Below are 16,798 nucleotides of genomic sequence, written 5' to 3' on the forward strand. Positions count from 1 at the left end.
CTTCATAAACATGTGGCCCAGGCAGTCACACAGGATCCTCTTCTTGGTTTATTGCTCCTCTATGGCTGTCTTAAAATGCATAATATATTCCCAACAAAGGGCCTTGAATCTTCATTTATACTGAGCTTTGCATATTATGTAACTGAACCTGAGACCTTGGTTCCAGCTGTTTCTTAAACCCAACTGGATCTTTGCCTTCCCTAAGACTGGCTTATTCCGCTCTTTTTTCAATTATGTGAGATTCTTCCAAAAAACCTTTTTTGCTAAGCTCCTTAAAAGTTGGTTCTCTTATTTGAAGCCAAGAATCTGTGCTACACAGTGATTAAAAATAGAAGATTGGGCAAGTAGCATAAGTCCAGTGACTCTAAGCCACATGCCCATAGGAATGGAATTCCGTTGCTGCCCCCTAAGCTATCTGACTTTTCAGAAATGCACCTCCAGGACCTGTGTATCTCCTCCTAGAGCTCAAAAATATCTTTGTGTTCTAGAAAAACACAGACCACAGTGGTTGGTATCATTTAGAGATCAACACTAATTGGGGACATTTTATAAACAATTTAATGTCCTTTATTCAACATCTCAAATTCAATAGGTTTATCCCCATACTAGACCCTGTTTATTTCTCTGAGTAACTGAAGCAAACAAATAAGTTTTTAAAAGCATGTTTTAGTGTGATATCACAGTTTCATTGTGATGCAAAGTTTTCTTAAAATCCATGATCAGCTTTAAAAAAAAAATAGATCACTTGTGTGCCAGGCGTGGTGGCACACGCTTGTAATCCCCGCGCTTGGGAGGCAGAAACAGGAGGATCGCACAGGTTCAAAGCCAGCTTCACTGGCTTAAGATACCCTGTTTCCAAATAATATATATATATATATTATAGGTCTGGAAGATAGAAGTGTTTCCAGGAACCCCAGTACCACCACCCCAAAAAAAATAGATCATTTGTTTACAGAGGAAAATTATAATCACCATGCTAAATCCAGTGCTTTAGTGACGCCAGTTTCATCATGATTACCTTTAAACTGATCTTCTGGATAAACAACAACAAATATGTTATTTTTTTTAAGTGAGGGAGTATTTGCCCCCCTTCAGTTTTATTTAGTTCCCTGAGATTCCCCCAGGTCTCTTTGAACATTTATTTCTTATGTGTTTAGAGTAACTGATGTGCTACTTTTAAAGGAAGAAGGAATATGATGGAGCCTGTAAGATTCTTCTCTAACAAAAACAACAAATCTAGCTGAAGCAAAGACAGAGAAGTGAGCTAGTCTAGAGACCACTGTCACTCTTGGCGCACACAGATGGCCCCTGGGGCGTGTGGCAGCTGATCCCTGACGGGCTCTTCAAGACATTTGTCAGGCACCAGACTTTAACACAGACAGAAGTACTAGAATAACGGAGGCTATGTTCTCAGAATCTGCATCGTCTTGAAAAATGCCTCAAATTCGGCATTGTGTGTATTTCTCAGAAATATGTCAGTGTCTATAGGTGATCTATGTAAGAAATTCCACATGGCAACTGCATAGCCTCTTACAAAGACTTGGAACCCCATATATTTTTCCTGAAATAGGTCCAGAAGGAAGCCAACCCTGGCTTCCCCTCATGGAGAATTATGAGAAGTATATATAACATCAATACTTAGACATGTCATTTCATTTAGCATGGCCTGCAAAGTAATCTAAGGAGTCCTGGTTCAACATTCATCCAATCATTCCGTGTCTATATGTTGTTGTTGTTGTTGTTGTTGCTGTTGTTAGTTTGTTTGTTGCTAGAGATTGAACCCAAGGGCATTCTACCTCTGAACTGTAACCCCTGCCCTATTTTCTTTTTTATTTTAAAACAAGGTCTTGCTAAATTGCTGAGGCTGGCCTCGAACCTAGGATTCGAGAATCGCGTCACCACGCCCACCTCGTTCCATAGATATTTATTACCCACATACTGTGCTGGGGACACCACGGGGACTGCTGCAGATGTGGTGCTTGATCCCTTGGGGTTTGCTTTCCCAGGGAGAAAAAATAATACTATTAAAGTGTTGAGATGATCAAATAATTTCAAGGGCAATAGGGGCTATATTGGAAATCTACAAGGGGTCTGAGAGAAGAAGAGAGGTGCGTGGGCCAGCTCTCTCCCCCTGCCGGGCAGCCCCCAGCTCCGCACCCTCCTCCCCTGCAGCCCCTCTTCCCCTCGCCATCCTCCCCTCGCTGACCCACGCGCCGTACTCCCCGCGCCGTGCTCCCCACGCCGCCCGCATCCCCAGTCCTCGCGGGGGTCTCGAGCCCCGCAGCCGCCCGGTGGCTCAACCGCCCGCTGCCCCCTCCGCCTTAGGACTCGCACCTGTGTCCACCATGGGAAACGAGGCCAGTTACCCCGCCGAGATGTGCTCCCATTTCGACCACGATGAAATTAGAAGGCTGGGCAAGAGCTTCAAGAAGCTGGACTTGGACAAGTCGGGCGCACTGAGCGTGCAGGAGTTCATGTCCCTGCCCGGGCTGCAGCAGAACCCGCTGGTGCAGCGAGTGATCGACATCTTCGACACGGACCGCAACGGCGAGGTGGATTTCAAGGAGTTCATCCGCGGGACCTCCCAGTTCAGCGTCAAGGGCGACGCTGAGCAGAAGCTGCGGTTCGCCTTCAGGATCTACGACATCGACGAGGACGGCTACATCTCCAACGGGGAGCTCTTCCAGGTGCTGAAGATGATGGTGGGCAGCAACCTCCGAGACTGGCAGCTCCAGCAGCTGGTGGACAAAACCATCATAATCCTGGACAAGGACGGCGATGGGAAACTGTCCTTTGAGGAATTCAGTGCTGTGGTGAGAGACCTGGAAGTCCACAAGAGGTTGGTAGTGAGCGTGTGAGGACGTCTTTCAAAAAAGCATCCCCTACCTCCATCTTTCAAAAGAGCATCCCCTGCGCCACCCGTCACTTTCTTCTCGTCATCTCTCTCTCAAGATCTGCTCAAGACTTCCAGCAACTCTCTCTCTCTGACCATCCCGGAAGCATTTCCCATCGTGATGCGACGTTTTCTAATGTGAGCTTCACCACCGATTCACTGTTACTAATTCTTTCCACGATTCTGGGTCACACCCTGAGCCGGGGCAAGAGCCAGGTGAAGAAGCAGAGTTGGAAAGGCAAAAGAAAGGCCTTTACGCATGTCTTTTTCTTTGTTAACGATAGTCCATAATTTTAAAAGCTCAAAAGTAAGAAAAATAAACATCTTGGCCTTTCTTTCTTGTGGTTTTGTGTATGAATAAGAAACTGTACAATTTGCATCAGGTGTTAGGTGAACTGTTTTTTGCTTGCTTGTGGTATACCTTCAGATATCTTTGACAGATTGTTAACTTTCTATTATGGTATCAACAGAAACAAATATACTTCTCTTTGCCTAGCATATTTTAATCTCTCTCTGGGCAACACAAAACCATCTCTTCTAGAGAGGCTGCAGCTCCACTCCCCACGATGCATCCAGAAATCTCTGAGTATTATTAAGGGGTAAGAGTCCATTCCAACTCCTCCAGGCTCATTGTTCCACCACCACCCCCACAACAGAAAAATAGAAACTAATCTCAGAGTTAATATAAGAAATGCTAATCCTGGAATAAGTACCCAACTCAACTCTGAGCCTTAGCAGCAGCAGTGAATTTTCAATTTTCAGTGCTGGCTGCCCACTCTGATATTAAGTTTTTAAAAAGGAGGGAAGGTCTTCCAGTTAAATAGGGCAGGGACTTTTCCAGACAACACTCCCACCTCCAACACTCAGCCCCACCTTAATTGGAGCAAATGGGATAGCTAGTCACTCTTTGCGAGCAACAGAGGCAGGAAAGCTTCCAGCAGCGTGGACTCTCCCCAGGATGCTGAAGTGGTGTCGCTCCTGGTGCTCAGAGGTACAGACATTCGAGAAGGTATCTCTACCTGGCAGCACTGGCCAAGCTTCATTTTGAAAATGAGGCCTGGGGCCTAGCAGGGAAGCTCAGAACTCACTCACCCCAAGAAGCTTTTCCCTAATGTAACATTCATCTCAGAGTTCCTCACCCCCTAACAGACTTGCACCTAGGGGCGTGCTCGCGGCTGTTGGTTCTAGGTGAGCTCCCGCCTGTGCACGTCTCTCCCCAGCTCACTAATGTCATGTCTGTTGGAAGCTTTAGACTGTCCATGCTTGGGAACCAGAACATCATGAAAAAGAGAAAAAGCTTTTGGTAGTTTTGTTTTGTTTGGTGAAGAAACTCTTTGCCTTGCCACCTAAATATTCTTTGTTCTCTGAAGTTCCTGGTATTGTTCTCAGTGCTCAGAGGATACTGGTTCTAGCATCTGCAATTTCATACCATCCTCTTTCTCACAGAGAACTACTCTGCCCCCAGCTAGGGGCCTAAGGCTCTCCAAATGCTAGAACAATAAAATGTGCTCTTCTCCACTACCTAGCCCAAGGATGCCACTCAGGTGGTTTTTCTCAGGAAGATCCAATTCTAGATTTGTTGTACTTTGAAGAGGCTGGTAACTAGTCTTCACTGTGGGGCAGAGGGAATTTAGAAAAATAAATACACATATTTAATCACTGGCAGGATACCCATCTACCCAGGCACCCTGCCACATGTTTTATAGCATGAGTTACTTAAGAACCACAAAGAAGAGGCATCCCTGTCCCTTTAATTCCTGAGCAATCATAAGGAAATGTACTAACAATCAGCAAACAATCCCAATTCTATAGTGATGTGAGTCATAATCCCGTTGCTGGCTAATAGAGTTTAAAGATGCAAACACACTGAGTTTGGATTGAGTTATGGTTGAATTGTGTGAACAGAAGCAATTTAGCCTCTGTGTCTTTCCTCCTAATTAAAATGAAAACCCATCCCGGGGATATTTTGAGGCTGTGAAAAGAAAACGTGTAAAGCACCTATAATATAATGTGCTCATTCCACAAGTTCCTTTCCCTTCCCCCGCCTCCCCGTCCACAAGATCAAAATGGAAAGGAGTTAGACTTGTTAGTTTGTTGATAAGCAATTTACTTCTCTGGGCCTCAGTTTTATCTTCTGTGAAACATGAGACTTGCTTTGACTACATATCAGAAATTAGTTGAGGCAAGTAAATAGAGGAGACATAAACATAGGAGGAGTGCAATGCATAGAAATACTTCTTAGCCACCTCCACTCTGAAATGAACTGGTCACTTGTGTAATCCCAGCCCAGAAAGAAAACCGTGCAAACAGGGTCCTACTGACACCCTCGTTTGAGAAGGGAACTATAGACTTTGAGATCTAGAGAAACTTGAAGAGAGATCGATTCTCTCCTTCTTGCCCAACGTGTTTTGACTTTGTGGAGGAAATTTTACATGAGCACAGATCACATCCGTAAAGAATGTCTCTTAAAGAGAGATGTTATTTACAGTAACATATTCATTAAAATATGGCAATGTTGAAGTTAGGACCAAGGTTCCGAAACATGTTGGATTGTATATTCACATTTAAGAAGGGAAAGGAAAAAATAGTTCCACTTCTGGAGTGGCAGGAATTCACAAACTATTTGCTTAGTCAGTTGACCTAAAAGAGCTCCCCAGAGCTTGTGGCCACCACTGAACCAAGACGTTTTTTCTGTGTTCAGCCCTGGAAAGATCTACCCAAATGTCTGGGAAAATAGATCATATCTACTTCCAAGTCAAAATGCCTTGGGGGTTTTTTGTTTGGCCTTGTTTTGTTTTCTCTCAGTTGATTGCCAGTTGACAACAAATGTGGTCTCTACAACTGCTTGGGTGATAATAATGAACATTTACTGAGCTATTATAACTTTTGATAATTACTTTTGTCATATCATTCAGTCGTCAGCACAACAGCTATAGAACTGATGCTATAGAGGGATTGGCATCTTCTCCACGGTCACCCAGCTGGTAAGGGGCAAAGCAAGGCTCTGTACCAGGCTTTCTGAACCCAATCCCCAAGTTTCATTTCAACCTCACCATTCTTCTCTTATTTTTGTGGTTCCTCTATTTACCTGTCTCAAATTACTTCTGATATTCTTCTTAATGCAACCAGATCAAGCCTTACTTCTTGCAAAAGAGTAGAGTGAAACCCAATAGAGTGAAATGCTTGTCACAGAACAGGCAGCCCCCACCTCCATGACTTTGCTCATTGCAAAGAAGCTGACATATTAGGGAAGACAAGTTTAAACCACCTTCCACCTTCATCTCATCCTGAGAAGCAGGTGACAGTATTTAGATTAAACTGATAACAGCACCCAATATGCTCAGAGGCTGTAGAGATTAGTAACAGTATGTTGTTATGAATCTATGTTAATGGATTGTGTCTTCGCGGTACCATATGTTGCAGTCTCCGAGCCATTAAACACTCCTTTTGGAACAGAGGGGAAAATATGACCGCAGCACAGTTTATGTTCTAATTCTATCATGCTTTAGAAACATTCTCGAGGGGAAACTTACAGAAATTTAAAAAGAAAATTACAAATTCCATTCTTCACTTATGCTACTGATTCTCTTTGTTAGGATGAAGAGTAGGCGGGTAGGCAGGCTATGTTGTTCTATCTCTTTTGGATGCTTTGAGAGGGAGAGATTCACATGCTTTTTAAGACAGGATGTCATCATGGTAGAGGTCTGAGAATCAAACGACTTATTTTGGAGGAGGGGGAATGCTGGGTCTCACACATGTTTGGCAAGTGCTCTACCACTGAGCTAAGCACCAGCTCTGAGCTCCTCTTCTGCTGTATTGGCTACTATGTCTATGCTAGTGGCTAGTGCCTGTGACTTATAAGCCATTCACCTTTAAATGAATGATGTGATTTATAATGAAAACCCACAGCACTACACTATCACTGCAATAAGGCTGCATATCTCAGAAGACACAGTCTGACACTTTATAAGCAAAATCTGACCCACAAAAGAGCATTTTGTTGGTGGTAGATTTACATGGTGATTGTCCTTGCAATACCTTTTAAACATTTGTCAACAGCCGGGAGTGGTGGTTCACGCTAGTAATCCCAGTACTTGGGAGGCTGAGACAGGAGGATTGCAGGTTCAAAGCCAGCCTCAGAAGCTTGGTGAGGCTCTCAGCAACTTAGTGAGACCCTGTTTCCAAATAAAATATAAAATAGGTCTGGAGGTATAGCATGGAGGTGGAAGGCCCCTGGGTCTCATCCCCAGTACCACAAAAAATAAAAATTAAAAAATAAACATTTGTCAATATTGTTAAAAATATGCTTTAAATAAAAATATTAAAATTAGCTAAAGAATGCAGGCCTCCCTAGGATAGAAATGACCTTTTACTGACTAAGGAAGTCCGGAAGTACTGGACAAAATTAAAAATCACAATGAGGAGAAATTATCATAGTTCAACTTTTTAGAAAAGAAGCTCAAGACAAGGCTGGATGTGGTGGCATCAATTAATAATCCCAGCTACTTGGGATGCTGAGACAGGGTCACTAGTTGGAGGTTAATCTGGGCAATGTAGGGAGAACCTATCTCTCAATTTTTTTTTTAAGGTCTAGGGATATAGCTAAGTGGTAGAGTACTTGCCTAGCATGTGTGAGGCCTGCATTCAATTCCTAGCACCACAAAGGAAAGGAGGAAGGAAGGAAGAAAGGAAGGAAGGAAGGAAGGAAGGAAGGAAGGAAGGAAGGAAGTCAAAATAGACTAGACACAAAACACTTTACCCAACAAAAATATTTTCTAAGAACTGACACTTGTTATGAAATAAGGTTGGTGAGAAGTGAACATTGCATGGTTTGCAGCATCTTAGATATCACTGGGAATGGTTGCTGCCCTTTTTAAGATTTATTTCATATATCACCAGTCATTAAAACAGTTACACATATTTTTCCATCTGGTGGCCAAACCCCTTGCAATATTTATCACACATTAACCCAAAATAATATTTTCAAATGCAATACACAAGTTTTTATTGCAGCAATATTCATCAGATATAATACATTGTAATAGTTAAACAACTGGCAGTTTGAGTATAGTCAGGTCGATTATGATAAAACATAAGTGTCAGGTTTAATCCACTGTGGATAATAAACAAATGATCAATTTTTAGAAAATAATACTTTAAATATTAATATATTTTAGTCTTATAAAATGTAAGTTTTAAAATCACAACTCATAACTGTTTGCCACCTGAAAAATACATATGCAAGTGGTTATAATTTTAAAAAAACTGGAAGTAATTGTTTCATAGTAAAAGGATTATGAGTCATCTCAACTTTATTTTTAATTATTTTTCTGATGTTGTTTTGTTAATAACATAAAATTTTCAAAGGACCAAAGAATGGAGCTAATATAGCAAATTAAGTACCAGTTCTAAGTGTAAAAGATGGTTGTCTGGGTTTGAAAGCCTGAAATGGGGTGATGGCATCTCAGCTGTAGTGACGGCCCTTATGGATAAGCCCGAAGAAACTTCCAGGACAGAGAGGCTCCAGGCCCAGCCTGTATCCCCTAGGGCCTGGGAAATGGTAGGAAGTTCTGAGAGACCCTGACTGTTGGCAATTCTTTCTGCTTATCCAAACATATTTATGCTGCTAAAGTGGACTTCAGCAGTATCTCCCTGGATTTGTAAATCACTTCTTCTGTTTCTTTTGTTCAGTGTGATCTTTTACTCTGTCTTGTTTGATGAGAAAATTCCCAATTGTCTAAAAAAAAGTCTCCCTCTCCCTGGTTGAGGGTGATTTTTTGTTTTTTAAGAAATCCCAAATGATATCACACAGTCTTATCCCATCCACTCTAATAGGACAAACTTATCTCCTCTGAGACACTTTGTCTTGGTGCCTGTGGAGTCACAGGACCATACGTAATAAACATGACAGTGAATCTGCCAAATTCTTTTTGAGCTATGACTCTTCTAGGAAAAATAGTGAAGAAACAAAAAATAAATAAATACCAGGTCTTCAATATTAAAAATAGCATGTTTCTTCCTTTGCCTGTTTCCAAGTATCATGAGTCTTAATATTTGAGAAATGCCATTATTCTTCCTTTTTTTCTCTCCCTAATATCATTATTCCCAGCTCTCTTGCTTATTAAAGAATACAAAGTTTTTCAACACCAGGATTCAGCTTTACAGGAGATAATCTTTGCAAAATTCAATATACTAGGTTGCTGAAAAATGAAATTATTTCCTCGTGTTTTTGTCGTCCTCTAACTCTGGAGGGAAATATTTTATAGAAAATCTTGAGAGGAACTGTAAAAACTGAGCTTCTTTTCAGATTTGTACTTTATTCAACAAACATTTATTGATCACCTACTCAGGGCAGCCTTATAGAAACACTTAGAAAAAGGGACAGGCACACCATGTCAGAGAAGTCTTCCTTTAATAGGCTCCCTCCATCCAATTCTTTCAGTGCTGTGCATGAGAAGAGTTTGTCCCAAAAGAGAGTACAGTCTCAAGACAAAACGAGGTGTTCAATCTCTTAAGCACTATACCAAGTCAGATTCTTTGTAGTAAGCACAGATTAAGAAAACCACCAATCACATAATGGGGAAGCTTAGTGTTTGAGGTAAGAAGGACAGCAGCAGATGAGGCTTAAGGAACCACCGGAATCCTAGGGTGTTAAGCAGGGACTAGGGGACTATGTCTTAATGGCACTGACCTTGGGAATAACTCAGTCCCAACCTCCTTGAGTGACAAACGTCACGTTTGTCCCAGGACCAGGGAATGGTGAGTGTACGATTGATAGACACACCAAAACCACATGAAGTAAAAGGAAGGCACTTCCTTAGGAAAAGGATCCTAATAAAAATCAGCCCAGATGAGATTACTGCATTCAGTCACCAATGTCTTACTTTATTTTAAATACATTCTTCTGCCAGGCATGATGACACACACCTATCATCCCAGTACATGCAAAGCTGAGACAGAAGGATTGCAGATTCAAGGTCAGCCTCAGCAACTTAGTGAGAACTCGTTTCAAAATAAAAATAAAATAAAGCCAGGGGTATAACTCAGAGGTAGAATGTTCCTGGGTTCAATCCCCTGTACCATACACATATACACACAAAAAATTTAAACATATTTTTCCTCCCAGTTCCTGCATTAGGTCTCCAAACTGATAAATACCAGAATATCACATCAAGGTGGTAAGTTTTTTCAGCTTTCTGGATCTCAGTTTTCTCATCTATCAGTTGAAGATTTTTATATCTAATATTCTTTCTTACAGAATTATAAAAAGGTTTTTATAAAGTATTTGGGGAAAATATACAAAGGTTATGTTATACAAAAAAGATTCTAAATTTCATATGCTTTTATTCATTTAAAAATATTTATTATTCAGGCATGGTGGAGCACGCCTGCAATTCCAGTACCTGAGAAGATAAGACAGGAGGACTGCAGGTTGTAGGACAGCCTCAGCAAGTAGTGAGACTCTCATCAACCTAGCAAAACTCTTTTTCAAAAATAAAAATAAAATAAGGCTGAGGGTGGAGCTGAAAGGCAGAAAGCCTGTGGGTTCAATCCCCAAAACTAAACTAAAAATAACATAAAATAAAAATATTTATTGAACATCTAGTAGGTACTAGGCACTCACTGTTCTAAGTAGTCAGGGTGTTATTGGATAAAAGGGACAGATTTCTTGGCCTCCTAGAGCTTATGTTCGACTTGAAAAAGAAAATAAAAACACGTATGACATGTGTGCATGTGTATGCATATATATGTATATACACATATTACATATACATTATATATACATAAATATGTTATAATATATGTTATATATATGCATATGTCCAAAAAATAAAGTAGGATAAAAATAAGCTTTCCGAGAGAGAGAAAAAGAACAGGATTTGCCTTTTTAGCCACTAACATGAGGGGGGACTTCATTGATAGGTGAGTTTGAGCAGAGACTTGAAGAAAATGTGGGAAGAAACAATATTGATTCTTGGCAAAATAACTTACAGACAGAAAACAGAAAATGAAAAGGCCCTCCAGCAGCAATTTTCTTGATGGTTTTAACAAACAATGAGGAAGCCCAAGTGGCAGAGCAGAGTGAACAAGCCAGGGGGCAGAATGGGGAGTTAGGAAGTGTGGGTCTACATCATGGAAGGCCGTAGCCTATCAGAAGACTGAAATTTACAATGCATGAGATGAAAACTCATTGCTGGGCCTTGCAAACAGGAGTGACAAACATGTGATGATCATTCTGGCAGCCATATAGAAAACAAACTGAAGAGCTAGGGAAAGCAATTAGAAACCTATTTCAATAATCTAGGTGAGAGGTAATGATGTCTTGAAACAACGTTGTTGATGGAGGTGGTGGAAACTCATTAGACTATGGATCTACTCTGAAGGTCAGGTCCACAGTGTTTTATAGACATATGAGGTATAGCATGCTAGAGCAAGAGAGGAGTCAAAGATGACTCCACAGTTTTTGCCCTGAACAAATGCAAAGACAGGGTTTTATTGAAATGAGAAAGACTAAATGAGGAACAAGTTTTAGAGAAAAAATTGGGAGCTTTCCAAACCAGGCATGGTGGTTTATGCCTATAATCCTAGTACTTGGGAGGCTGAGACAGGATGTCTCAGATTCAAAACCAGCCTCAGCAACTTAGTGAGACCCTGTTTCAAAAGCAATAAAAAAAAAAGGGGGCTGAGGGTGCAGCTGAGAGATACAAAGCCCCTGAGTTCCATCCCTAGTATCAAAAAGAAGCAGCAGAAGGAGGAAAAGAGAAGATAAAAGGAGTTTGCTTTTGATGTGTTAAGTTTCAAATAGCTATTAGATACCCAAATAGAGCAATTGAGTAAAGAGTTGAGGAATGAAAGCTCCCAGTTCTTGGGAATCATTGCGTATAAGATGGTATTTACAGCCATAGTCTGGATGAGAACGTGAGGACAGCAAGGAATTGAAGGTATGCCACTGTTCTGCTCAGAAAGATGAGGAGGAACAGCAAAGGAAATGGAGGTGGAACCATGAGAGAAGGGTTATCTCCCAAACACAAAGTGATAAAGATATATCAAAGAGGATGAAACAATCAGCAGCACCCAAGCAGTGGAGACATGAATAAGGTAAAAATTGACTATTAGATTTGACAATATGAAGGTCATTGAAGACTGACAGGAGTTGTCTGAGAGGTGATTAGATCAGGGGCTACACGTCTGATTGGAGGGCATCCAAGAGTGAATGAGAGAAGAATTAGAAGCAATGAGTATGTGTAGAGAACCAGAGAAACTGACTGGTTGCTACATGTTGGAAGGAGTAGACTGAGACGGAAGAAAGATAGTTACACAGGACTCAATCAGTAACATCAAAGGCAAATGATGAGTGAAAGACTTTAATTGCATTTCTTGCTAGACACTCGAGAACTAGTTACTTATCCAGCCAGCTCTCAGGTGTTTCAAGTGCCCACATTTGACCGGGATGCAAAGCAGGGTTTGGGCAACAACAAAACTGGTGATTTTGGCCTCTACATCTTACTGGAGTGTTGCTGATCTGGGCAGAACCCACACATTTGACAGCACATACATCTCCCTTTATCTGAATCTTGTTTGTTTCTAGAAATGTGAATTTCCAGAGGATATGAGCCCCCATCCCATTATTTTAAATGGGAAAAATCATGAATTATTTCTACCACATCCCAGAACTCCAATCAGTTTACCTAAAAATATCACTAAAATACATTTAAACACCTCTGCTGTTTCATACCTAACGCAAAATGCATAGATTGTTTTACATGACAATCTACCACGATTTCTGCATAATATAAAGGATTTACAATACCAAGCCTTTAGTGCTTATTTAATGGGTGTTCCTGGGTGTAGCATGCTGAGTTTGATATCAGATACAAACTATGTTTTACCTCCACAGTGCAATGAATATTTACTAATGTGGATTAACAAAAAAGTATTAAATGTGATTATAAAAAACACTTCAAGCCAGGCATGGTGGTGCACGCTTGTAATCCCCACGCTTGGGAGGCAGAGACAGGAGGATTGCCACACTGGCTTAAGAGACCCTGTTTCCAAATAAAAATATCGATATATAAAATAGGTCTGGGAGTGTAGCCCGGAGGTAGAAGGGTTTCCAGGAACCCCAGTACCACCAAAAAAATAAATAAAATAGAAAATACTTCAAACAATATACAAGCAAGACCATTTTTTGAATGATTATTTACTGAATAGAGACTTGCCTGAGATGGAGGAAACTTGTCAAAGACTAAGTAAAACTGCTTAAGTCTTGTCCATGGCAATTTCCTTTCCTTGATGTAGAGGCTCTGGAAAGTGTGTGCCTGCACTACTAAATGGAGCTGCAGACAAAGCAGTGGGTTGAGAACATTTTTTTTTCCAGTACTAGGGATTGAACCCAGGAGCATTTTACCTCCAAGTTATACCCTCAGCCCTATTTTTTATTCTTTATTTGGAACAGGGTCTCACTAAGTTGCAGAGGGCCTCACTAAGTAGCTGAGGCTGAGAACAGTGATCCTTTTGTCTCAGCCTCCCGAGTGCTGGGATTACAAGCGTGCACCACCACGCCCAGCTGAGAACATTTATTTTAAAAATTAACATTGACTCTTCATTGCTTCTCTTCTTCCTCTGACCAATGATGAATGTCAAGTTCAACAAGTTCCATTTCATGAGAAATAAAGGCTTTTGCTTGATGATGTGGGGTAGATAGACTTATAAAATGCAAAGCATGTTTTAAGAACATGATGCTAGGTTAAGAAAGGCCAAGTTATAACTGCAGCTAAACATCTTACCCCTCAGACTTAAATACAACTTAAAAATCTTGGTTGGTGCTTATAGGCAGAATATAGTAGATTTTCAGTTCAGATACTGAGTTTTGTTTTTGTTTTGTTATAGCCATTTTTGTTTGTTTGTTTTGTGGTGTTGGTGATTTAGCCTAGGAGCATTCTACTTATGAACTACACCCTCAATGCTATTTTATTTTTTTTTTTGAAGCAAGTTCTCAGTAAGTTGCTGAGATTGGCCTTGAACCTGAGATTCTCCTGTCTCTACCTCCCAGGTAGTAGAATTACAAGCATGCACCACCAAGCCTAGCTAGATGCTGAGATTTTTTAAAATATTTTTTGTTTTTTTTAATATGCTTTTATTGGTGCATTTTAGTCACACATCATAATGTAATGCATGTTGATAGTGACATACAGGTGCTGAGTTTTTGAACCAAAAAAAATTTTTGCAAGTAGGTACAGTGAATAGCCAACGGGAATTCAGACAGTAAAGGACCCCAGTAAGTGGTGTTTGCTTGACAGGTAGTGAAGGTTTGGACTTCACACAGTCCTGTATCCACAGCCTGACTCCCTGCCACATTGGCGTGTATGATCCTAGATAATGTAATTAATCTCTATGAGCCTTCTTCTGCTCAAATGTGAAATGAAGATAATAATACTTAACTTGCAGGGTTATTACAGGATCATAATATGCACATATGGCATTTGGCACACACATTAAATGCCTAATAAAGAAGCATAACTGCCTCTATTAATCTATTAATATGTGGGTGTAAACAGTAGAAATTTAAAGAAGGAATTGTGTAATATAAACCGAATATAGCCTATTTATTACTGAGGTAATCAAAGGGAAACAGGAATGAGACTGATTATTGTTACACACAGAAAGAGAGGGAGAAGCCATGCGAACAAAGGCGGCCTGGCTCACTGTAAGTTGTTTTTCTTCCTCATCTTGGCAACATCTTACGAGAAAGTAGTGCCCAGCTCTTTAGTGTTTTACTGAATGTTTGATGATATTAGTGTTAAAGTCTGGAATGAAGTTTTCTAGTTCTTTATTTATCCATAGCAATAATAAATCATTGAATTCTTCTAGTTGCCTTATCCTATTCACATTACAATAGATACCAAGGGTTATATTCAAACACATTTATATGTACTTTCCAGAGGTCAGATTTATATAATTGATCACAACTTGTACAGAGATGTTCCAAGAAAGGGCCTGGTACCTGGGTTGCCCTCAGGGCCCAGGACACCTGTTCACCAAACCCTCTTCTAGACCAGCATGCCTCCTTTGCCTGTATTCCAAGCCATCTGCCTAGTTTTCCTGCCTTGTGTCTCATTCTCCTAGAGCTCTGAACCTCTGCTCAGCTCTTAGCTTTCCTTAGCTAGCGATCCTCATGCTGATCTTTGATTCTCAGCCACTGCCTGAAGACCTATCATATGAGGAAGAAAAAAGAATGAGCCAAGCTCCACCTCTGAGTCCTCTCCTCAGTTAGACCTCCACCATACCCAGTGCCCAGACCATGCCTGGTCAGTTGTTTCTCCAGGACTGGAGTGGGTAGAGGTGGGAAAAATGAAATAAAGGAAACCCCTTCAAGAGAACAGAAGGCGCACTCATGTCAGACAAACAAGACAGTGACAAGCAGGGCTCTGCAGGCTGCAGGAATTTGAGTCTCAGCTCTCTTGCTAGCTATGCGACCCTAGACAAGCTAATGAACTTCTTTATTGCTGTTTCTTCACTTATAAAATAAAAATAGTGGCAGGACCTACATCTTAGGTTGTTATGAAGATGAGGTCATTTGCTACATTGATAAAATGCTCAGAACTATATACCTTACACATATTAAGTGTTGAATAGTTATTAATGATAATGACAACCAAAAACTTATATCAAAAAAATAATGCCCAGGCTCCTTGGCATGGCATCCAAGGCCTCACATACTATGGTCCCTTAAGTAAGAAATAGGGGTTATGATACTTGTCCCAACACAAGAAACCTGGCACAACATTAGCAACCAACAAATAATAAGCTCCTTTTCTTTCTCCTCCATGGCAACCTCATTTTGTGGACTAGCTCAGCTTACTGCAACTTTTTGTTCCATTTCCTTTCTCTATGAAATAAAGGCCTCAAACTGGATGATCTCTATGCTTCCTGTCAGGTCTAAATTCCAAAATTACTGAACTCATCTCTTCGTCCCTTGAATCCACTCATTTCTGTTCCTGTGAGAGTCTCTTTCTTTCCTAGCCATTCAGTGTTCTAATATATAAAATTCAAATAGCTCTTTTTATTTCTAAGAGACCATATAGTGGTTCACGCCCAGGCCTTGGCACAACTCCAGTATTATTCACACAAAGAGATTCATATTAAATAGCCCCCCCAGGGATTGTGCTCTCCAGCAGCCCTCAGTGCAGGGCTGGCTGACTCCTTTCACAGTGGAGTCCTGTGAAGGTCACTGAGCACACAGGGAGGAACCGTCTCCACCTTTCCTTGAGTCCACAAAACAAAACAAAACAAAACAAAAATTGGGTCTTATAAAGAGAAAGCGAATAAGCAATGGTTCAGGTGGAGTGTGGCACTCACGGCCTTTCCTGTTTTGTCACAGACTCTGCAAATGGGCGTCAAACATTTCTCTGGACTCTTCGTGCTGCTGTGCATTGGATTTGGTCTGTCCATCCTGACAACCATAGGGGAGCACATAGTGTACCGGCTGCTGCTGCCGCGAATCAAAAACAAATCCAAACTGCAATACTGGCTGCACACCAGCCAGGTGAGTGTCACAGGTGTCTAGTTCCCACGTTCTTAAACCTCAGAGTTCCCGGGAGTGGGAGGATCCCGAGCCAAGAGAACAAGGGTGGTGTCGGACTGTCAACTAGAAGATGGATTTCTTTCTAGCTCATTAATTCACCTTCCCCCTAAATTAAGCCATCTTGGTGTTCCTTCCTTTCCTATAACCCTCCACTGCTGCTCAAAACAGAACTGTTTTTAACCAAGTTTCACTTAACAGTGATACTCTGAAGAGATGGTATGAAAAATGTGTTTCCCACAGATTTGTTTCTTGCCAGAATTGAAACCCATTCATTGAAGTCTCTGTTCCCCTTCAGGTGCCTCCCTCTGTTTAACCCCAGT

General features: G+C 41.0%; 2 protein-coding genes across 2 annotated transcripts in view; both read left to right on the forward strand.

Annotated features, from left to right (window-relative positions):
• The window catches only part of GRIN3A (glutamate ionotropic receptor NMDA type subunit 3A), a gene marked incomplete at both ends in the record, with an annotated part of 172,011 nt that overhangs the window by 148,857 nt on the left and 6,356 nt on the right, over positions 1-16,798 (forward strand). Inside the window, one exon of the mRNA XM_080709309.1 lies at positions 16,275-16,439. Coding sequence (XP_080565435.1) covers positions 16,275-16,439 — 165 coding nt within the window. The remainder of the gene's footprint in view (positions 1-16,274; positions 16,440-16,798) is intronic.
• PPP3R2 (protein phosphatase 3 regulatory subunit B, beta) lies at positions 2,346-2,858 on the forward strand (the record flags this gene model as incomplete). The annotated part of the gene is made up of 1 exon (XM_080708716.1): positions 2,346-2,858. The coding sequence occupies one exon, from the start codon at positions 2,346-2,348 to the stop codon at positions 2,856-2,858; it is 513 nt and encodes a 170-aa protein (XP_080564842.1).

The sequence above is a fragment of the Muscardinus avellanarius genome (assembly GCF_963383645.1).
Source record: "Muscardinus avellanarius genome assembly, chromosome: 13".
NCBI lineage: Eukaryota > Metazoa > Chordata > Mammalia > Rodentia > Gliridae > Muscardinus > Muscardinus avellanarius.